The sequence below is a fragment of the Typha angustifolia genome, chromosome 9 (assembly GCF_048772165.1).
Source record: "Typha angustifolia cultivar Huaian chromosome 9, ASM4877216v1, whole genome shotgun sequence".
Lineage (NCBI taxonomy): Eukaryota > Viridiplantae > Streptophyta > Magnoliopsida > Poales > Typhaceae > Typha > Typha angustifolia.
In genome coordinates, this window is record NC_133247.1 from 5,098,336 (window position 1) to 5,122,024 (window position 23,689).

Consider the following 23,689-nt stretch of genomic DNA (forward strand, 5'->3'; position numbering starts at 1 on the left):
ATAATTTAATATTAGACTCATTTTAAAGATCTCGATGAGAGCATTCTAATTGTACTATTTTTGTTAAAAATTGATTAGTAAAACTAATTATACATTTAGTTTAATTAATTAGATTATTTAATAAAAGATACAGACGGAATTTAAAATTTTAAATGGGGCTCTAAACCTAGCTCCAAATTTGGAGTTAGGAATCGTGGGGCTCCAAATTTGGAGCCCCACCATGAAAATAAAGCCGGGCTCCATTTGTCATTTCAACTTTTTAAAAATGATAAAATTACCCAATAATTATTATATTCAATAATTTAATTCTATTTATATCCTTTATTAAATAATTTAGTTATTTAAACTGAGTATATAATTAGTTTAGTAATCGGTTTTTAACAAAAATAATACCATTGGAAATGTCTCATCGAGACCTTTAAATTATTTTTGAGTTAATTTAAAATTTAAAATTTTTATTATTTATAAAAATGAGTCTAATATTAAATTATTTTTAAGGTAATTTAAATTTAAATTTTTTTATTATTTATAAAAATGAGTCTAATAAATTATGTATCCTAAAATATAATTACTCAAAATTATCCCCAATGTAAATATTGAAAATTAAAATACATTAGATATGAAATACATCAAACATGAAGGCGCTTAATTAAAAAATTAGTAATTTAAAATTACTTCTGAAACTATTGAATATTACTCTTATTTTAAAAATCTCGATGAGAGTTTTTTAACAATATATTTTTTATTAAAACATAATAACACTAAGATAATCTATTAAGTAATTTAAAATAATTAATATAATAATATATATTATAATATTATTTTAACCGGGCTTTTGCTCCAGTTTTGGCTCCATATTTGGAGCCCCAAGCGTTAGAGATGCTGTAAGAGAGCTCTTTATATATGGTTCCCAACTTGGTAAGTGATAAGAACTATGAAAGAATATGTTTCGCTGAGTGCAATTTAAATCTATTTCTTAAAAAGGAGGTTCTTAAATAAGCAAAGACTTAGTTTTGAAAAGATTTAAATTTAAATGTAAAAATATATCGACAAGTTTAAATTTGAATCTATATCTATCGACTGGACCAAACCCGTGTGCTCTCGCGCGCCAGCTACTCCGCAGCGATGCAAGCCATACTACGTGCTGCGTTAAATGACGTAAGCGGCATGATCTCAGATACGTAATTGCTGACGTGGTTAAAACCAAGAGGCGCACCGCATCCGCATACTTACCGCCATCTTCCTTCCACCGTTTAAACCAATCCATTTCTTCTGTCCGCATAAAATTTTATATGCGGAAAGTTCGTATCAAGTGAGACATGGCGCTACTCTGCATCTATAAATACTCGGCTTCACTCCGCCTCTTTACTTAGTATCGTCGGGGTTCGAAGAGCATCGATAAAGTTCTAGAAGCTTCAAGACAGACAAAGAGAGAGATAGAGAGATATGGACCCGAAGCTGGAAGGTAAGGTGGTGATGGTGACCGGCGCCTCCTCCGGCATCGGCCGTGAGATCTGTCTCGACCTCGCAGCCGCCGGATGCCGGATTGTGGCGGCGGCTCGGAGGATCGACCGGCTGAGGTCGCTCTGCGATCAGATCAACGGATCGGGAGGGTCCGCGTCACCCGTCCAAGCCGTCGCCGTCGAGCTCGACGTCAGCGCCGGGAGCGGGGAGATCGAGGCGGCGGCCGCGACGGCGTGGGGATCATTTGGCCGGATCGATGCCCTAGTGAACAACGCGGGGGTGAGAGGTGAATTCTTGATGCACCGAGTTTAAACAATTTTAGGGAAATTTTGACTATTTTGACTACTCGAAATTTAGTCTCTTGATATAATCTCGTATCTTTGGAGCAATTTGCATACAGGACCATACTTAGGGGCGACTTTGACTATTTTCAAATAGTTTTTTTTTATAAAATCTCGTTTAGTGATTTGAGCTTAATAACGAGTGTTTGACGAAAAAATAAAATTTTTTTTACTGAAATTTACTATCTCTTAAACTTAGTATCAAATAAAATTTTAATTTATTAGTTTAATACCTTTATTAGGGTTACAGTCAATTAAACTCTATTTGATAATAAATTTAAAAAGTAGTCTATTTCAGTAAAAATAAATTAGTATATGATTAGTTTAGTCAAAATCTCCTTAATAATAGTAAAATGAAAAAAAAACCATATCTTTAGTCAGAGTCTCCGAGAGAACTTACCGTTGTGTTCTGGCTTAGGTAGCTACAATTATGAAGCTTACGGAAATGGAGTAATAGATATTCGCTTCTTTATGAACCAGACCACCTGAGCTAGGGTAGTGCTTATCTTGCGGAAAGGGTGGGTGTTTTATGTAAATAATGACATAGGGTTGGAACTGCAAATATGTTTAATCGAGGGCGTCGTATGAAATTTTTTTGACTTTTAAGTTGAGATGGCTCAAGATGTCTTGCTTCCGTACCTGCAAGAATGATGGGTTTGATTTTTTTTTTTTTTATTGATTTCTCTACTCCTATCCTATAGTACCATGTGATCCATCATTTTCTCTCGGCAACTCCAGCAGCCAATCTGGCTCTGTTGCTGGATCCAAATTTTGAATTATTGAAGCTAGCAACACTGCATTTAAATTTGGAGCTTCACCAAAAAACCTAGCTTACTACTCTATTTTATTTTAAAATTTTAAAAAAGTTTAAATTTATTTAATAATTATTATATTCAATAATTTTAATTTTATTTGTATCCTTTATTAAATAATTTAATTAATTAAACTGAATATATAATTAGTTTTATTAATTAATTTTTAATAAAAATAGAAAAGGTTTCATCGACACCTTTAAAATAAACCTAATATTACATTATTTACTCCAGTTGGTAACTTTGAATGTTGCCATGAAGATATATTTAGAAGAATTGTTTTCGAGGTAAATAATTTATTAAATAAAAACTAACTCAATTTATGATTTTTATAATCTTTGACAAATTAGAGGGCTACAATAGAAATTGCTGAATTATTAAGCGGCTTGCACGAGTATCCATAGAAAAAGCAATTTATGTTAAATAATAGACAAAAATGGACTAAAACCGAACTGGCGAGTTTAATATGTTTGCAACTTACCTACTTTAAGTATATTGTTTGGTGTGCAGAGCTACAGCGGTCAAAAGCTCTATAAATCCTTAAACTCTATTAATAAAGGTAAACATATAATGAATGAAGTCTAGAGCTTTACAGAGAGTTCCACAAATTGAACTTGGTTAACACTAATTTGGGTGGGGTGTTACTAGAAGACATCAAGTTCTGGGGTTCAGTTTTCTTGGTGATTGCATAATTGCAACAAGTATTTCTTACTGCTAGCATATATACATGTGTCTCAGGTGGTATCTACGCCCCACTAGATTGGCCTGAAGAGGAATGGAACAAACTTTTCAAAACTAATGTAACTGGCTTATGGCTAGTATCGAAGCATGTCTGCAAACTGATGCGAGATGCAAAGCAGAGGGGGTCAGTGATCAACATTTCATCTATCGCGGGTCTTGAACGTGGGCAATTACCTGGAGCAATTGGCTACGCTGCCTCAAAAACAAGCGTCAACGCCATTACCAGGGTAATTTTGATATCAATTCTTATTCTACTCTACATTCAATTACAAGTAAATATATTGATAGTAATTATGGTAAATTACTCTTACACTAGCTCCTTCATAATCACTTTATTATTCCTGAATTTTTTTGTTGCAACTATATCCTCTCAACTCGTAAAATTTAGAAAATATCTCACGTCGTTAATGGAATCAATCTTACAGTACTTTTTATAGCAGAATTAATGGGAGGCCAGAAGGAGCCGATATGAGATAAGAGAATTGACACATTCTCCTTTGTAGTATCTTTATTTATCTCGTTTAAATTTACATCATTGATCTTTGATCAACTGAGAGGGGGAGAGTCCTAGTTGAAGTGAGAGAGTGTGACACAAAACTCTGGAGCTTATATAAATCAATTTCACTTTTTACCGTACTAACTGAGTTACTGAAGAGGTCTATCGTAATTATATTCAGAGGGTGTAAGTGTAAGTGTGATTTATTCTTAGTCTAAGTTTTCCTTTTCTCAAATATAACCATTCATAACTCTAACAGGTGATGGCTCTGGAGCTGGGAATGTACAATATAAGAGTGAACTCCATTAGTCCAGGCATATTTAAATCTGAGATAACAGAGGGTCTCATGCAGAAGAAATGGTTGACCAATGTGGAGATGAAGATCGTTCCGTTGAGGACGCACGGGACGGCGGATCCAGCACTGACGTCGGTGGTTCGTTATCTCATCGACGACTCCTCAGAGTACGTCACCGGCAATGTCTTCATCGTCGACGCCGGAGCCGTCATACCTGGCGTTCCCATCTACTCTTCCCTTTGATCCTTTTACTGTATCCCATATTCCCATATAGGCATCACGTTTACTTGTACCAAATATTCTGATAGTTTAGCCTTGTACCGACGTTGGACTGCACCAGTCAACAAGCCGAGGAGATCTATGTCATTCTTGTAATCATTACCTACATTTTGCTACGAAACAGTTGTTAAGTTGATCAAATTACTAGTAAATTAATATCAACAGTGGATGATAAGTTCAGGTACCAAGAATAAACCTTCTAAATTTCTCCGAGATTTGCATACTTGGTGGTGTTTGTGATCTTATGCATATGATTTAATGTTCCTCGATTCAAGCTAGCAAAACTTGAGGGCTGTTAAGCTCGCGCAAACATTAATTATTTGATAATTGCTACGATATTATTGTACAATATCTGTGCATGATGAAGATAGATAAGCAGATAAAGGCAATCTGGTTCTGTACGTGAGGCCCAACCCATGTACCGACCCATCTAGCCCAGCACTCATCTCAAAATTTGAGAATTTTTTATTAGAGCACTTTATTATTTTGAAAAGCTAGTAGATTGCTTTATTTATTTATGGCCATTATTCCAGTATAGCGGAATCCTATTTTTTTTGAATAACTATGTCGAACATTGATGAAAGCATCCATGCTTTCATTTTAATAAAGTGACTCATTTTTTAAGAAATAAAGTGAAAAGGAGAAAGTGAAACTAGTTTTAATAGGTGAGTTATTTCATTTCCCATCAAATTTATGTTAAATTTTTTTTCACACACACACATATATATATATATATATTAGTATTTAGTTTGCTTATAGTTTATATCGAATTGTAATTATTAATCAACTGTTAATCGGTACATAAAAAGTCTTAATTACCTTTATAACTTACTTTGAAGAAGGTATGAGTAGTTTGGTTAGTTTGCATTTTATTAAGATGCAAAATATTATGGCCAATAAAACATTGTTATTTTTAAATTAAAAAAATCTAATAGTTGTAATTTGATCTGGACTGTAGAGGAGTTAAATACTTAAGTTTGAAGTATAAGAAATATATTGGTAATAAAAGAGCTTGCAAGCTAAATATAGATTTTACGATTAGCTCTCCCTTAATACAAAGGCATACAAAGGCCTAAAAATTATATCAGATAATAGGCCAACTCTCCCGTTAATTAAACTATAGATGGGTTTCACTATTGCGTGTAGCTATACCATTATGTCGTCGAACTATACCTCCAAGCTACTAAGTCACTATTCTTACCCAACACACTTGTAGGCCGAACTGCTAGGTCGAACTTTAGCAAATGCAATTTTAAGTATTTTTTATAATGAAATCGATCCTACAAATCTCCTCTTTTAGGTTTTGTTAAAAAAAATTAAAAAAACCCTCTGTGATGGTACCTATACAAATGGTTGGTGTATAAGATATTAAGTTGAAACTACCATAAAGGGCTAAACTGTATTAAATGGATCTATCTATCTATCTATCTATCTATCTATCTATCTATCGGGTTATGGGATCAAATTCGGATCTACATGGGTCTGACGTCAGGAATCCGAATACCGAACCATCATCAAATCAGACAACGCCCGGCCCACGCTTACCATTCGCCAGTCTCCACCTCGGGGAGCGGCAGCCACGACAATGGAGATTCCAAGATGGAAAGAGTTCAAATCCAATCCATCCATCCATCGGAATTCTCGGTCAACAATTATAGGTTTTATCCTCGCCTTCTTTTTAACATATATGGCTTTCTAAGTATTACCCAATGTCGATTCTTGTCTTCATAAAGTGGAAAGGGAAAGAATTCCTTCATGCTTGCTTGGAATTGCCTTTCAAAATATCTTGTTTGAATCTCATGTACCGATGTGAAAAAAGAAGAATTAAAATGTACACCCTCTACTTAGACTTTTCTCTTCAGTGTGTTACAGTGTGCCATTGGATGTAAGGAGCCATGATGTAATGTGCATTTTTGGCTTATGGAAGAACCAAAGACGCTCTTTTTAATATGCTTGGACTTCTTTTTAGTTGTTGGAAGAAGACCCACTTCGTTAACTTCAAATTCCCCATTTGAAAATGGGAATTTTAGCTGGTAAGAACATAGCACTATTTTTTTCAATGCTTATCTAAGTTTTATCACCAAGCTTATGCTCTTTCCACCCTTCTGATTCCAATTGTATTTATGTAATTCTTGGTTTCTCTTCAAATGTCTGTAGTTTTGGTTTTTTGGTGTTTTTTAAAGAGATCAATTCCCCATCATTATTCATGTTAGGAATAATTGACACATTAGTAGGATGATGCACATTATTCTTATCTTATGAATCAAGTATCTGGGAATATAAGGGGAACTAGTTCTGCTAGCAGAACCTTTTAACTTTGCAGTAGAGTCTGCTGCTTGTCTTCCTTTACCCATTCATTCCAAGCTTATTTGGTTATATGTGAATGAAATGTACTATTAGTACCTTTTCTTTGAAGTTCATCGCTGTTTTAGTGTACTTTACTGCAACTTCTTTGTTATAATAATTTCAGATCTTACCTTAATGAATAATAAGAGGATCGAATTAGAGAATCCTGTCTATGGATTCTTAAACATCCCTTCGTTTAAATCTGTAAACCCTCCATTTGAATCTTTCAAATCTGATCAACTTTGAGGGTGCAGGGATTCCTTTCCGTCCAACATAATTTGGTTGTGGTCCTCAACAGTGTAATGCAGACTCTTCTTACTCGTGTTTGTCCGCGGAGAATGGATCTCCACAGCCAAGTATAGTTCATTCTAAGCTGTGTGCTTTGACTTCAAATTGTTTTGGATCGATACCTGCTCACTTTTATGCTGCTGAAAGGCTGATGGGCATCCCCCAGTTTGAATACCAACATGATAATTTCCCAGTTTTCTTTGTTAAATAGATGCACTGAGACTTCTGATTTGTGCTTCTATGATCTTAATGTACAGTCAAGAGATGAACTGATGATCTTAATGTACAGTCAAGAGATGAACTGCAGTCTGTCTGTCCTAAAGTTCCCTTTGCAGGAAACTGGAAATTTTAGATCTTCTGACGATATCGAAGGATCTATACGTATAGATACTCGAGCGAATGTGCTTCAGTTATTTCTACAAAGAAAGGAAAGCAGATTGGCATGCCATCTTTTATTCTAGATGCTCGACTTCACCTCAAGGGATTCAGAATCCTTGTGTAAGTCTTTTGATTGCTGTCATACATGAATTCTTATTTTTATCATCTTTGCAGTTTTGCATTTAGAAGTACTTTATATTGCTTGTTACTTTTCTGGTTGCTATTTTAAATTTTTGGAAAGGTTGGACAGGAATCCATGAACTCCATGGTGGAGAAACAAAATCTTCGGTCTCATACAGAAAAGCAATTGCCTAGGACTTCAACTACTGATCCAATTACATCCACAAATGCTTCATCTAGTTCATCTGTCTCGAGTTGGCCAAGGATTAGGTGGATCCATGATCTCCAATGATAAGTTTATTGAATGTGTAAATCTCTCTGGTGGCACAAAAATTTACCATAATGCTAATTCTAAAAGAGTGAACAAATTTTACTGGCAATTATTTACTTTAAGGAATTTACTGTTAATTATGATATATATTTTAAAAGCTTTCAGTGGCAATTATGTAAAAAATCCGAAGTTTAAGTTCCGTCCGTTAGGGCAGTCGTCTTTTCGCGCCAACTTCCGCACACGCAGGCGGCACGTGCGTAGATACGGGAATCGAGATTCCTTCAGAACCGTTTCCCTTTCTATTTTTTTCCGTTTCCCTCGCTCCAATAACTTCATTATTTAAACCAGAAACTAATTAAGAATCTCTGCGAGAAAGATTTCTCATTTTTTTTTCGCTCTCTTTTATCGTTTAAATACGCTCCGATTTAGAGTTGCTAGCTAAATTTGACGAAAATTTCCTCCTTTTGGCTCCCAAGGTCATTTCTTGAACTATTTTCTTCGGGTTTTCTCGAATTCTTCCATACCTTTTGGATCGTTCTGCGAATTTTTCGTGATATGAGCAGGAGATGGCTGGAGATAAAGAAGCGTTTCCGCTATTCCTCGCGGGAAACATCTTCTTCTTCGTCATCCTCGCCTCGGCCGCAACCGATCCCCTCGACGGTGATTTCCGCTCGTACCCACTGTTAAAATCTTGATTTAGTGAGTTAAGATACTCGATCGGACGGCTGGGATGCTGGCGATTTCTTGGCCCTCAGATCGATTCGGCCATCCATGATCGACTCTTTGATCGGACCAGCGCGAACGCATTTGACGGTTTCTTATTTTATTCTTCTTCTTTGTGGGTTTGGATTCGTTGCCAGTGTTAGCTCTCGAAGCCTTGCATGGCTCCTTTAGCGCGCCTCATCAGCTTACGGGGTGGAGAGCAACCGGAGGAGACCCCTGCGGTGGAGAGCAGTGGAGAGGTGTCTCCTGCTCTAACTCATCCGTCGTTTCCGTGTAATTTCTTCTTGTTTCGTGTTAATATCCTATCCAGTTTATTGTTTGAAGAGATGGTTTTGGAAGAGCTGATTTGGGCTTGTTTTGTCGAGTGCAGTAATATCAGAGGTTTGGGAGTTGGTGGGTTCTTGCCTTCAAACATTTCCACCCTCTTTTCTTTGAAAGAACTGTGAGTTCACTTCTAAGATCTCGAAATTTGTTTATTAATTTTGTACTTGTTAGGTATTTGTGTGATTATGATGTAGGGATGTGAGTTGCAACAACATAGGCGGTGAGATTCCTTCTGCATTGCCCCCGAATGCAACTCACATGTGTGGTTCTTCTACATCTTTTTCATCGTCTTTTAATTTGGGTACTGTTGTTGGCTTTTAATGGCGTTTGTGGTGTTTGAATGTAGGAATTTTGCTACGAATAAGTTCATGGGCAACATTCCGCCAATGTTGGCTTCGTTGAAGTTTCTCAAGAATTTGTGAGTTTATTAACTGCAATTACCTGTTTGGGTTTGGGAGGAAGTTTAATCTTGGAGCTGATCTAGTTTTTCCTTCTGGTGCAGGAATATCAGCAGCAACACCCTCTCAGGACCAATTGGCAATGTTTTCATGGACATGCGAAGTCTAGAAACATTGTAAGATACCATGCTACTATTTCATTGTATGTGTTGTGCAGCAGCTCTAACGACAAAGTTCTGAGATACCTTATAGATATTCATGTTTTGTTAAATCTGTTTGAAAAGAACCTTTGAATATGAAGTTTTTTTTTTTATTCTTTAGTTATTTCAAGTTGTCCTAAGTTTGCTTTTGGATATTTTTAGTTCCTTCTAATCTACAGTTGTTTCATGATAATATTTTAGGGACTTGTCATTCAATTACTTTAATGGTGATCTTCCAAGTTCATTTGGTTCCTTGACGAACCTTCATTCCGTGTAAGCATGATAACATTATTTCAGTGTGCATGTCTTTGAATTTTCTATTCTAATATCAATACATTTTTGTAGTTACTTACAAAACAATGAGTTCACAGGATCTGTGACTTTATTAGCAAATCTCCCACTAGTTGTTCTGTAAGCCATGTATACTCAAAGTTCAATGTAATTGGATATTTTCCATCCCTCTCTTGCACTTCGTGATGCTAATTGATTTCATCTTTCCAGAGATATTGAAAATAATCATTTCAGTGGTTATGTACCAAAACAGTTCAAGTCCATACCTCAACTAAGGTAACATTCTGTAGTTTCTTAATTGCACCTTCCCTTAGTACTCTACTTCTTTTTTCATTCTAAATGTCCTTATCTTAAACTTTATCTGATATCCTTGTTAACTATGCAGGATCAAAGGAAACTTGTTTCAACCAGGTTTTGGATATGCTCCAAATATGATGAATGGGAGCACTCAGTCCCCTCTATCATCAGCTGACAAAAATGTCACCCACACCCCTAAAGTTACACGAAGTTCTTTTGACTATTCTTCTCTACAAGTTGGTAACTGGCATAAAAAAAAGTTAGGGCTAGGACTAATTGCCAGTGTGGTGGGTGTTTTATTTGTGGTAGCCATAATTTCTGCTGCTGTTTTCATGATTAATACCTACAGATTCCATAATGAGTCTGAACATTCTAAGAGCAGTGCTGATTCTGTTCATTCTTTTCCAATCATCAGACCAGCAGGTAATGCGAAGCCCTACATTGCATCTCTAGCTGAACACTTTTCTCTCCTTTGAGGGCTTTTCTTATTTCCATAGTAGCACAAGTCTATAATTCTTATTAAATCTTACTGTATTTTGGCAAACTTTATAGGGTTGCCTTTGAGGAGCCTGAAAAGATCACTGTTTTAGAATTTCTAGATACCGTGTGTTCGATCTTGTGGAAAATATCATAACATAGTTGCTCTGTCACACCTTATTAATACTCAATCTTATCATAATTATGCTCAGACACTGAGCATGTTGATTTTTATTTTCTTTATTGTCATATGCAGAATACAAAAAATTTACAATAATTTGAACTCCCACTTTTGATGGAAATCTATAGAATCAGCCTATCTTTTGTTTTTGTTCACAAATATGTTCTCTTTTAAAATCATTCACTTAATCATTTTGCTTCTTTTGCAGTACCACTAGTGAACTTAGACCAGTTCCCCAGGGTTTCACCTCCTACAACAAGTACACAACCTCCTCCAACATATGAGCTAAAACCTGAAAGAATGTGTAGAAGTTCTGTCAAAAGATCTAGGAACCTGCTTACTTTGAAGCTGTACTCAGCTGCAGATCTTTTAAAAGCCACAGACAATTACAGTGAGGAACACCTTCTTGGTGAGGGTTTCATTGGTCGTGTTTACAGAGCTGAATTTCCTGATGGTCAGGTACAATGCTTTCCATGGATTGGCTTGATGAAGAACAACCTTTTCATCGATGCCCTGCTTGAATTTCTAAGCAATCCTCTTTGTATATATGCTTATTGAAGGAATGACTATAATGGTTAGTGCATGGTCTCAAAGGATGCTATTCTACAAGATTCCAATTCAAAGTGGCTCTTTGATTGTGGAAAGTAGGACTTGGGATAGTAGTATGTTTTCTGCTTATTTGGGAGATAATGCATGGATTAGATTAGTCTGTTTCCCAACTTCCTCCTTTCTCCTAAATCCACTCTCCCTCTCAACCTTTGCAGAGTGACTTTTCTCTGTCACTCTCTGTTCCACTTTTCACTTCTCAAATCCCTGAGGGCAATAGTTGGTAGTTCAGTACAGTACTGCAGACATACATCTTGAACCGTGGATGGCCCACTTTTACTTTACCTACTAAAGAAATGTTGTTTTCCTATATCCCCAATCTGTATAGTCCGAAATGGATGGCCCATAAGTATCGCTTTTTTAAGCAGCCGACTCTGAAACCTGCACTTAGAATCTTGCTATGTACTGCCATAACTTGTAGCGCCATAACTATAATTGTCTTAGATTATGAATAGACTCTTACTTTATCCTCACATGATGGTGACATAATGTAATGCAATTTGCTATTGACTGTCTCATGATAACTTTGAGCTCTGTTATGTGGTATTGATGAATAAATTTTTCTCAGATCTTAGCTGTCAAGAAAATTGACATGGGAGAACTGGCATTGTATAAGGAAGAAGAGTTTCTGGATGTGATTTGGAATATGTCTTGCTTAAAGCATCCAAACATCTCTATCCTTTTAGGATATTGTGTAGACCAAGGACAACATATTATTGTGTACGAGTATGCAAAAGGTGGATCTCTCGATGATCTTTTGTTTCCTACCTCTGGTAAATTTAAGGCTCTTTCATGGAAAGCTCGCGTGAGGATTGCTCTTGGTGTTGCCTATGCTCTAGAGTACGTATGAATTATTTCAAGATGAAGGTTGTCTTTAGAAATGCATATTATTTCTTAAGTTTTTTATGTTTTAAGAGATTTATCTCCAATTAATAACACAACTCAATATTATCAGTGAGAATTCTTTAAGAGATTATCTACAGTTTTTACTCCCTTTATCCTTTATTGGAACTTGGACGAAATAACTTGATGAAAGAAACAAAAATACCAACATATGAGTGCTTTTAAATTATTTAATCAATTTAACAATTATATTTTTGCTTCTGAAAGTCAATAATATATTTGTCTAGAATAAGAGATGAATGCCCTTGTCTTTCATTGTTCTTGAAGATGATTTTTTTTTTTTGCTTTCTGTCTTTGTACAGATATATTCATTGGATATGCTCTCCTCCAGTTGCTCATGGAAATATTAAAGCAACCAACATTTTGCTTGACAATGAGCTTATGCCACATCTCAGTGACTGTGGATTGACTGTACTAAGTCATCTCGTTAGCAATACCCAAAAGGTAAATATTGGTCAACTTCTTTTATACTACACAATATTTTATTCTGAATTACCTGATGTGGTTAATATGTTCAAATTTGATATCTCAAATTTTCGAAAGAGATTTTATCAGCTGCTGGTATACTGGCCAAATAGGCATCTTTGAATCACCAATGATTAAGACAAATGTTTGAAGGAAATTTCTGCTTTCTTATGGTGGAAAAAACACTTTGAGATATCCTCTACATTTTACTACTGAAAGCATTAGCTTTGCTGCTACCAAAATTCTATATTTGAAATGTACTGGGAAAAGAGCAAATGCTGAATACAATCAAGATTATAATGTAGATGGACAATTGCTGATCTAGGGCCATGTTACGTGGATTAGATCTTCTGCACCGGACCGATGTGATTCGGATACATTTCTAAATATATCTTTAGCTAGAATAATTCTTATATCCTTCTATAATTATTTTTACTGTGATGCTTCATCATTTTATGTGATCACTGAGCTTTCTTCAACTGAAAACAGGCTTCTGAAATGCTTATTTGTTCTAATGGTTATGCTGCTCCTGAGCTTTGTATTCCTGGAGTAGATAAGACCAAGAGTGATGTTTACAGCTTTGGAGTAGTTCTGCTCGAGCTTCTAATTGGTAAAAGGGCTTATGACAGGCATGTATCACAAACCATACTTTAATCATTCTTTCATCTTTAAGACTTTCTCCTTACCAACTCCCTATACAATATAACTATAGTTCACGAAAGAAAGAGGAGCTGTTTTTGGTTAGCTGGGCATCTTCTCGTCTCCATGATCTCAACTCATTGGAAGGAATAACAGATCCAAAAATTCGAGGTACCATACCTCCTAAAGCTCTCTCCCGGTTGGCTGACATCATCTTGCTTTGCATCCAGGTATTCTGGCTGAAGCTTCTAACTACTGTTCTCTTAGTTTTTATGACCACATTAACATGTATGCTGATAAATTTTATCTGAGATACCCTTGAGATGGTTGGGACCTGTGTGCGTGTTATCTAGGTCTAGACCAAGTATTGGAATATTTCCAGCCTGAACATGGCCTGGAAATTCAAGGGCTTAAAGTGCATCTGTTGGGTAGGATTTGAAGTTCCCATGTCTTGGTCAAGATCACATACCTAACATGCGAGCATGTGCTAAATTTTCATTTTTCTCAAACTTTAGGTGATCCAATTGACACTTGTAAGAATGACCTGCTCAGAAATGATTTCATAAAGTGGTCTGCATCCGAAGAACTAATGGAATTTGAAAGAATTAGAATAGTTAATTATGTTTTAATTTCATGCATAAAACTAGTGAATACGGAACATGCTTTAAATGAACTACCATTCCTTGTTCCTGATGACATGGTTTCGGATGCTGGCATTAGTGAAAGCTAAGTTTGAGGTTTGCTTGTATCATTAGTCTGGTAGGAAAGTTGTCCAGTAGTAAGAGGACTGTGGAGGTATTCTGTTTGGTCTAATGGATGTAAAGTAATGATCCTTTTAGCTTTCCATAGGCCGAGTCCCTTACTTTCAATGGTATTACATCTGAAATGCAGCCGCTGCCTGAATTTCGTCCTCCTATGACGGAGATAACAGAAAAGTTGATCCACCTTGCCCAGAAAGTGGGTAAACACAACAAGCCGAGTTCTGAAAAGCATTCTGAGTTTGATGCTTCTGATCTTTCTTTTAGAACAACCCATGCACAATTCTATCCCTCTGCTTCTTCATCCAGATGATTGTTATTAGCTACAGGAGTAGTTATTGGCAGCAATGCTGGACAAACACAAAGACAGGCCAACATCTCAGAAACAAGAGGCTTCTCTGAGAGCTTAGTAGAAGATGAGGAAGTTTTAAATCCTGCATTATTTGGTCAATGGTGAAAGGAATGAAATAGTAAATTCGAGAGCCATTTACTCATCTTGATGATAGCATATGGTGGTACCAGAAGTTGGAAAGGTTTCTTGTAATGTGATTGGGTTAGCAAATTAGCTGCTAGTAACCAGTTTTCTGTCATCGATGTGATTAAAGAGTTTTTTGGGTGGTGTTTTTGGATAGGAATGCGCAATTATAATATGAACACTGGTTTTGATATCCTTTTCTGGGAGAAGATCATGAAATGGACAAAATATTTCAGTCAAGGTAAGAGGAAAACTTCTATAACTGTAACATACTATCTCGACTAAGGAAAGTATATATCAAATGGTTACGAGTGCTATAAATTTGGCAATATGTTTCAGAAATTTATGCCACGGAGACGAGGATGTTCAGATAAATGGTGATGCTACTGCAAAGATTGCATCAGATATCAATACATTTATGAACGGTTATAGTTGTAACAACAAGATAAGATGTGACAAAAAATTGAGACGATGAATGTACCTAACGAAAGATCACAATGTGATTTTCCAGTTAAAGGCACCATAATTGTGGAAGATCAAATGAGTTAGCTATAGCCTTGACAACGAGTCTTCTCTAAAATAAAATCTGAGTTACGAAAGCATAACCAACCACAGACGGTTGTAATATGATTTTAAAGCTCTGATTCTTCTCATAAGTAGTAGTTTAGTTCAACAAACGCTACCATTTGTTGTTGTTACTACAACTTTTTAATATTCACTGCTACTATTCGTCGGTGGTAAGCTTTAATAAACCTAATTATATCATGTTCTTCAAATTCAAAAACTTAAGTCGTTGGAGAACTATGAATTGTATAGTTCATGATATTCTAGCCTTTTTATTCGAATTTGAAACTACATGGATAGACGTCCTTAAAATTATGTGTCACATAGGTTTGTCAGATGGAAATCTTGAGATGTTCGAGGATGGCGGATTATATTAATTGTTGTATAATGTAATGCGAACATATTATTGTATGTCCTTGTTTAATTGGCGAAAATTATTCGGGAACTATAGCAGAAAGACTTGGTGATGCACAGAAGATACTAATTAATAATCACAAAAGCTGCTTAGAAAAATTTTCCCTTAATTAAGTAGTTCAAAATCACTCAGCCATCATACTAACTGAAGTCACTCTATCATCCATTTTAAATGGAGATGCTGTTTGGAATGCCCATTCCTGTGACTCCAGGTTTAGAGAAAGGCTTCAAGAGCTCATACGGGATGATGCCGGCGCCGCACCTATTCATTAACTTCGGATCGATGTTACGTTGATCGATGATGCCTTCTATCTCTCTCATCCTTCCGTTGAACCTCTCAAAGGCCGCATTAATCACCGGGTCGGCCGCCCAGGCCAACTCGGCCTCCCCTCCGAGATACTCCTCGTCAGGCGAGTGTGTAGACAGTATATCAAGTACTGCCATGACAACTGTTGCTTGAATTTGCGAGGGAAAGCACTCCATCAGTGCAGTCTCAGGCCTATTCAAGAATTCAGTGAATTCCTCAAGAGTTGTGTCCTCGACCGGCATGTTCCTCCGGGTGATGGTCGGCCGGTTGGGGAAGTACCCGCCGTAATGGTATTGTCCGAAATTCACCGCGGCGTGGTGGCCCGACACGACCCAGATGATTGTGGTCAGGATGTGGACCAAATCCTCTTGGGTCTTCAGTTCGGGCCACCAAGGTTCGTCCTTCTTGTCGGCGTGGCCTTTGGTCCGGACCTCAGTCCACCAGGCTTGGAGCTCGCCGTCCTCCAACACGTCGGTCGCCGCCGGATAGTAGTGGCTCACGTAGTCGGAGACCCACTGCTTGATGGACGACCATATCAGCAAGCCGTCGTTGGCGTATGGGTAGTCCTCTATCATCAGCCGCAGCCCGTGCTCCGCCGTCGGATCCTCGACCGCCATTCCCCTGACCATCAAGAAGTTTCAGTCACAACGTATCAAGGGTCCAAGGAGGACTCATCAATGTTCTGTACATTATTTACCTTCGGATCAAGTCGGCCGGCAAGGCCTCCATGTCGAATCGCCACTGCTTGGCATAGGCGATGGCGCTGAGCTCCAACGAGTACTTGCCCGGCGAGAAGCACGTCTCAATGATGCCGCCGGCACTAATGAGGTACTGGCGCGCCAACGCGTTGATCTCCATCGTGTACCGGAAGTGAGGATGTAGCAGTCTGTAGATCGGATGCATCGCGCTGAGCTGCCGGTTTGCGGCGATGATGTACGGCTCCGTGCAGCAGTGCGTCCTCAGCCTGTACAAACTCATCAATCTCAGTAATGCATGCTACACTTACGTACTGCACACGATCTGGATCTTTTTTCGCTTATATATGTTTTGGTAAATTATTTTGGATCTTATATACCAGTGGCAAACAAGCTGGTGATAGCCAGAGTCATGGGCAGAGACATGGGCCTTTGCAAGCTTCCATAGCCAGGCTCCCGTTGAATCCCAGCAGTGTGTGAAGACCTGCTTCCACTGAGGCATTGTCGGCGACGCCGGCCGGGTGAGCTCGATGGCGATCGGCATCAATGTATCGTCCGGCGTGAGGAAGAAGATTGTACGTGATCCGTACAATGTGGAATTTTCCAGCTCCCTGACCTTGTGCACGTATGGTAGTAGTAGATCATGGTAATCTAGAATGAATAACCTCTTCTGCTTCAATGCCTATTATTGTATATATATATATATATATATATATAGAGAGAGAGAGAGAGAGAGAGAGAGAGAGAGAGAGAGAGAGAGAGAGAGAGAGAGAGAAGAAGGAATTAGACCAACAAAAATTAGAATAACTGATCACTTGATAAGTAATGCACTGCACTTCCATTAATTTACCTCCTTCACTGTCATAACTCCCTTAATTTCTCGTTCAATGAGTTGTGCGGTTAACCCAGACTCAGGTGGACCATAAACTTTAGGATCAAGCTTGCTGACTAGAGGAAATTCCTGGAACGCATAACAAGATAATGAATGATATTTCCTAGACCTTATGCTTGATTTGAAACAAAAATGTAATTGATAAATGCATCGTTGAACATACTGTAACTAGTTGAATGCTCAATGGGTTGAGGCCTGCGAGACACTGTCGAGAGAACTCCTCATCTCTAAACCACGCAAACTTGTCTCCTGCAATGTTTATTGCATGCATGCATGCATGCTCATTAGTATGTTTCCAGACAATTTAGTAATCGAAGGTTTGTTCAATTGAGAGGAAGTGAGAGCAAGACTTTCTGAAATTGCTCTACTTTCTACTGTTTGTGAATAAAGAAAAGGGAGGGATCGGAAAGTGAGTTTCTTTACTTTCTAGGGAAAATGATCAATAGAAGAAAAATCGAATGGAAAGCATCAGGTGGTTCACGTACTGTCGACCATCTCTGGCGTTTCGAAGAGGAGAACGTTTTCGGTGGTGTCCGATAACGCCTTGATAAGTCTTGGAATTACGGTTTGGAAGAAGCTAAGACCCTCGCGCTCTGGTAGCGTGACGCCCTCGTTGAACAGCGAATCAATGGCGGTGAAGTAGGGGAAGCCGAGCTTCCGGTCTACGATGGCTGTCTCGATGGACGGGACCACCGCGTGGAGCGCTGACCGCACCGTCTTGGCCGAGAATGTCACTTCCTTCACCTCTGAGAAGGACTCGTCCCTAGGGATGTATATGTTGCTGCTTCTTGATTCAGACAAAGGATCTGCAAACATAGCAACAGGTGCGATAAATAGGATTAAAACTATAGAGCTCATTTAGGACTTCGACTTCTATATGGAGGCATTCCAAATCCAACACCTTTCTTGCTTCTAGGGCGGCCGGTCCGGCAACGCCGCGGATATGGCAACTCTTTGCTACCGCCGAGCACTGGCCGAGCCAATTCAGCACTCTTGTCCGGGTCACCTAGATCATTGTACGTATCGTAGTCGTAGATCCTCTCGAAGGTCTCACGCTTCCCGGAGCCGTCACCGCGGATAGCCTGCAGCTCGCTCTTCCTCCACTTCTGGAGGCCTCCTGGTGTCTTAGATGGCAAGTAGCACTGTGTTGGGGAGAGATGAATTAGAAAACTTCTATCTAGATAGAGAGTGTGTGTGTGTGAGAGAGAGAGGTATATAACCTTGCTGGTGAAGAAGATCCTCTTCTCCGGGTTATCAAACTTGGCGTGCAACCAAGACTGGCAGTCGATGGTAAGCGCGGTGGTCTGATCACCGGTGGTGAGTACAATGTCCTTGAGGTACATCTCCTTGTGGTGCTCGTTCTCCACCCGCACCGCACCCACGTCGCCAAAGCCTGGGGGAACCTTGAAGCTCGCCTCGTACTTCACCTCATCTTTCTTTTGTTTTCCCCTGCGAGCATAGGCCGTCACCGCCTTCTTCTCCAATCCTGTCTCTGTTTAATTAACACGCTCAAAACTCTCAATTACTAGTTGTTTACATGATTGTAAGTGAAAACATTAAAAATATCATACGTATTTATCGTCGAAATCATTGAGCTCTTCTAGCAATGCTACTTTATGATCAATTAAATCTAATTAATCACAGTTAAAACTAAACTCATATATATATATATATATATATATATATTACAATACAAGAATAGAATATCTTAGTTTTAATTTGGTTGGAAAAATTTCCGGTGAACATTTTACAATAACCTTAGACTCGAAGAAAAGAATAATATTTTAGCTATTTAGTTAAACAAAATAATAGATCTATATATGGCTTGAGGTGACAGCGGTAGAATCCATTATAATATAAAAGATAAAAAATTACTATATTCTAACCATCTAAGTTTTTAGATTAATTATTATATTTTAACATGGTATCAAACGCATGAATATTTTCATAGGTTTTATCCTTAAAGACAAACAAAAGGTCAACTATAAAAAGAATGTGAAGCATTGGAGACCTCAGATATCATATCTTTGATACATATCATGTCAAAAAAATAATGAGAAAGATTAATTTAATCTTTCAAAACCGGACGATATCTAAGGTTTGGTAAAAGAAGACGAATTGTTTGAAAATGTGACAAAGAGATCAACTAACAACTATATCTCGCTCGTGATTCATCATACAGCGAGATCCCCGGCCCCACATATTTCAAATTTATCTTTCTATTTGTTTTCATACTCTGAATTATAAAGTAATATCAAATTATTCTGAGTTAAAGTTTTACCCTTATTTTGTCTCAAGTTATTTTAAATTTCTCTCTCACAGCCTAATTTTTCATTTTTTTTTCTCTCTCCTACCACCCATATATTTCATCGTCTACTTACATAAGAATAATTTTTTGTTATCACAAAAGTATTCTTTTATTTCTCCCATTTGCAAATAATTAAATTCCTTAAGAGCATCTCCAACCGAGCTTCAAAACTTTAAATTTGGAGCCAGCTACAGTGGAGCTCCAAATTTAGAGCCCAGCTCCAATACTATTTACTTTTTAGAAATACCAATTTTGCTTTATAAAAGCTTAATCCGAAAATTTAAATTCATGTATGTATCCTTTATTAAAAAATCTAATTAATTAAACTGAATATATATAATTAGTTTTATTAATTAATTTTTAATAAAAATAGTACCATTAGAATGCTCTAGTCTAATATTAAATTATTTAAGTTATTTTAAATGTTTTAATTTTATTTCGTGTAATATAATTTTGATGTTTTTAATTAAAATAATAGTAATTTAAAATTATTTCTGAAGCTATTGAATATTAATCTTATTATAAAGATATCGATAAGAGTTTTCTAAGAATATATTTTTTACTAAAAAATAATAACATTAAGAGGACTTATTAAATGATTTAAAATATAATATATATATATAAATAATAAATATAGAGCCCGATGTATTGGAGTGCACCGGGCTCTTGACTCTATATTTGGAGCGCTAGAAGCTTAAAAGGCAATAGTCCATTGCAAACATCTAAAATGGAAGATGAAATTTATATTTAACACCATACCTTTTAATCTATTTGTGATTTACAACCTCTATTTTTTTTAATATTTACAAATCAAACCCTATTTGTTATCAAATGTATGCCGAAAATATTATACCTAACCTATACATAAGCTAGTTTGCTATTTTTCTCTTGCTTTGAGGTCTTTTACATGGGAGAAAAGAAACAATGGAGTAAGCCCTAAATGGAGTCAGAAGAAGAAGAAGGAGGAAGTGAGGACATTTCAGCCTAATTTGCCTATTTTTATTTTTATTTTGTGGTATATTGTATTAAGTAAAAATGAAAAACAATTCTAACTCCTAAAAAGAAGAGGAAAAAGAAAAAGAAAAAGAAAAGAACTAAGAACATTCAAATAATTTTAGAATGTAAGGATCGATTTGTAAACATTAAAAGTAGAAAATAAAAAGTATAAATAGGTTAAAAGGGAGGACAATACCGTTGTTAATATTGGAAGACTTGGAAGTTGTCATAGTTGGTTGGGCAAGTGCAACTTAACGTTATAAAGGTTGCTATTTGCCTAATCACATGCAAGCTAGCTACGAATAGGATGCAAAAGCATGTACAAGTTTGGGAGTTTTTGACCAAAACAGTCTAAATTTGGCATTTTTAATATTAAAAGAATTTGGATCCTGGCTAGCTCGGTCCACAACACATCTTGGATGGTAGTCCTGCATTCATGCATTTAATGTTGATGCAAGATCTATGCACAGTTTTCTGTACGTCCCAATCTCCACCATATCTGCTCTTCAATCTAATCTACTCTCTCTCTCTCTCTCTCTCTCTCTCTTCTCCCGGATTGTGTGAGTTCACCTTGTTTCGATGGAGAAGAGAAGAGAAGAGAAGAGAAGAGAAGAGAAGAGAAGAGAAGAGAAGAGAGATTATTAAAAAAGAAAAAAAGAATGGAAGAGAAAGGGAAGAGAAAAATAATTTTCTCTCCTCTACTTGTTGTACATACGAGAGAGAAAAAAGGAAGACGATTAAAGGATGGAAAAATGTAATAAAAACTTGAACTGCGATGGTAAATCTTATCAATATATTTGACTCATCGAGTATGATATAGTGAGAAATTAATATTCCTAGATTAAAAGAAACGAAAAACTGAAGCGAATAAAAATCTATATTAGACTATTAGGATAAATTTAGGTAAGAGTTTTAAGTTCTGAATTGATTATATATATGAGAACCGAGTGATTTTTTCACTGAGAGGTTTAAGAGCTCGAATCAATCTAATTATAAATGATGAAATTTTATGTTTTCTAAGTGACATGAAGAATATTATCTGCCAATTGGACCATTTTCTTTGTAGTCTATCATAGCTAGTTTATGCACTCGATTGATACCATATTACCGTGATCAAGTAGAAAATAATAAGTTGATTATATATAGTTATATATGAGGGATATTTAGCCTTTGGAGAGAGAGCAATTATTTATGACTATAAAAAAAGAATCTATTTCAGACACCTCTTTCATATATTTCTTATACTCTCTCTATAACTGTTATGTTAACATATATATATATATATATATATACCTAAAGAGAAACGACTCTTATTTTGTTTTCAGCTCCATATGAGGTTTGTCAAACCTCAAGATATACTCAAATGCATGGCAAAATAAATTCTAAATTTGTATTTTAAACTCCATTTAACTCCTACATACAGGAGTAGGCGTATAAAACTTTGTTGAAAATTTGAAAAGGAAAAGAAAAGAATAAAGTTTAACAATTTTTGTTGCCAAACTGCTCATCTCAAGGTAGATCTATTATGTGTTCATTGAATAAATGCGTATCCTTACAATAGTTAGCAAACTTACTTGGATCAAGCTCATCGCTGAGAAGCTCCAGGAGTAGGCTTTTCCCAAGCAAATCACCAATATCATCTAATCCCCTCGTAAGCCCCATGTGTGCAAAGACTCCTCCAACCGTCAGTTTAACAGTCAAAACCGCTTTAACCGTCACCGGGCTTTTCGTGGCGGCCATGACCGCCGGAGACTCCTCGGTGGCCGAACATATCGTATGAAACCTCAACGTCCTCCTCCGTTGCCGGGCCGACGACCGGGTTCTAGTGTTGGTCGGGATTCGGAAGGCCAACGGAAGGAACCCGGAGGAGGAGGAAGAGGAGGAGAAGAAGATGAATGGTGGTTGGTGTTGAGCTTGTAGCAAAGGCTTCAACATCTTAATTCTTTTCTTTTGGGTTAATAATTAAACGAGATGTTATTATAGGATAAGGGAGAGAGAGGTATGAGATATGTGCTTTGCGATATGATGATTTAAAGGGGTTTTGGGGAGTGTTTATATAGAGGAAGAAGGGTATAGAAATGATGTAGCTAGCTCTGGGAAATCCAAGCATACTTGCAGCTGCTTCACATGCGTGATCGTCACAATTCGTCGGTCATACATCAAATAGTTATTAACTATTTATATTTTACCTTTACTATATTTTTTAATTTTAAATATAACATATTATGTGTTCGAAAAATTGTTGACCCAGTTAATGACTTATACATATAAATCACTGACTGAATTAATAACTTGTACAAAAATTTTAATTTCTTGTAAAAGAAATTGTATTGCTTATCCGGAAAATAATTTATATAAAAGTTTCTTCTTCTTTTTTTAAAAAAAAAATATATATGAGCAGCCTTAAAATAGTCATGAATGTCCCAAAAAAAAAAAGAAAAAATCCCACTGGACAGATCTTTCTAAGTAGAGAACCCATTGGCATTTTGCCATTGCACCTTATCCACCAGGCCAATTGGCTGGCTCATTTCGCTATCTCTCAAAATTGTTATTTTGTGAAGGGATTTTTTATGAATTACAACCTATTTATATATATATTTTATGTTTCACATTCAGAGTTTTGAGAATTTTATAATTTGAACTCTTAGTTTTTTTAATTTTTATTTAATATTCTGATGTTATTTTTGGAGTAACTAAGATTGACTAAGTTACTAAAATATCCCCATCATTATCTCTTATTTTCATATTTCTCTTTCATCTTTCCTACTTATTTTTTTCACCGTCCCCATAGCTATCACCCTTCATCATCTTTCCCCTCTCCCTCCTCCTTTTCTTTCTTCTTCCATTTTGGGAAGAGAAAAAAAAAAACGAAGAAGACATGAATAATTTAAATATTTATAAATTATTTTATATATTATAACAGAATACTTATTTTCTAATGCCTT

The 23,689-nt window shown here is 36.6% G+C and overlaps 3 protein-coding genes and 1 long non-coding RNA gene across 5 annotated transcripts; 3 read left to right on the forward strand and 1 right to left on the reverse strand.

Annotated features, from left to right (window-relative positions):
* Positions 1 to 1,364: 1,364 nt before the first annotated feature.
* LOC140767187 (uncharacterized) lies at positions 1,365 to 4,603 on the forward strand. Its single transcript, XM_073107013.1, has 3 exons — positions 1,365 to 1,750; positions 3,356 to 3,585; positions 4,114 to 4,603. Exons 1-3 carry the CDS (start codon positions 1,447 to 1,449, stop codon positions 4,390 to 4,392), a joined length of 813 nt encoding a protein of 270 aa, XP_072963114.1. The 5' UTR covers positions 1,365 to 1,446; the 3' UTR covers positions 4,393 to 4,603.
* A 1,405-nt stretch (positions 4,604 to 6,008) lies between these two features.
* Positions 6,009 to 7,549, forward strand: LOC140767807 (uncharacterized). Of its 2 annotated transcripts, none has more exons than XR_012105624.1 (3): positions 6,009 to 6,086; positions 6,291 to 6,461; positions 7,398 to 7,549. It is a non-coding gene; the product is annotated as an uncharacterized lncRNA (long non-coding RNA). The 2 variants fall into 2 exon arrangements; XR_012105623.1 differs by lacking the exon at positions 7,398 to 7,549 and adding an exon at positions 7,029 to 7,203.
* An 848-nt stretch (positions 7,550 to 8,397) lies between these two features.
* Positions 8,398 to 14,697, forward strand: LOC140766843 (protein STRUBBELIG-RECEPTOR FAMILY 8-like). Its single transcript, XM_073106504.1, has 16 exons — positions 8,398 to 8,513; positions 8,666 to 8,827; positions 8,925 to 8,996; positions 9,073 to 9,138; positions 9,225 to 9,296; positions 9,381 to 9,452; positions 9,678 to 9,749; positions 9,822 to 9,887; positions 9,978 to 10,043; positions 10,153 to 10,487; positions 10,931 to 11,181; positions 11,897 to 12,168; positions 12,534 to 12,675; positions 13,186 to 13,325; positions 13,409 to 13,565; positions 14,227 to 14,697. The coding sequence occupies exons 1-16, from the start codon at positions 8,398 to 8,400 to the stop codon at positions 14,404 to 14,406; spliced, it is 2,241 nt and encodes a 746-aa protein (XP_072962605.1). The 3' UTR covers positions 14,407 to 14,697.
* Positions 14,698 to 15,633: 936 nt separating this feature from the next.
* On the reverse strand, positions 15,634 to 22,773 carry LOC140766774 (linoleate 13S-lipoxygenase 2-1, chloroplastic). The gene is made up of 9 exons (XM_073106413.1): positions 22,319 to 22,773; positions 18,661 to 18,932; positions 18,342 to 18,582; positions 17,926 to 18,246; positions 17,604 to 17,689; positions 17,399 to 17,509; positions 16,929 to 17,230; positions 16,551 to 16,817; positions 15,634 to 16,474 (listed from the first exon to the last, which is right to left on the reverse strand). Exons 1-9 carry the CDS (start codon positions 22,677 to 22,679, stop codon positions 15,715 to 15,717), a joined length of 2,721 nt encoding a protein of 906 aa, XP_072962514.1. The 5' UTR covers positions 22,680 to 22,773; the 3' UTR covers positions 15,634 to 15,714.
* Positions 22,774 to 23,689: the final 916 nt, after the last annotated feature.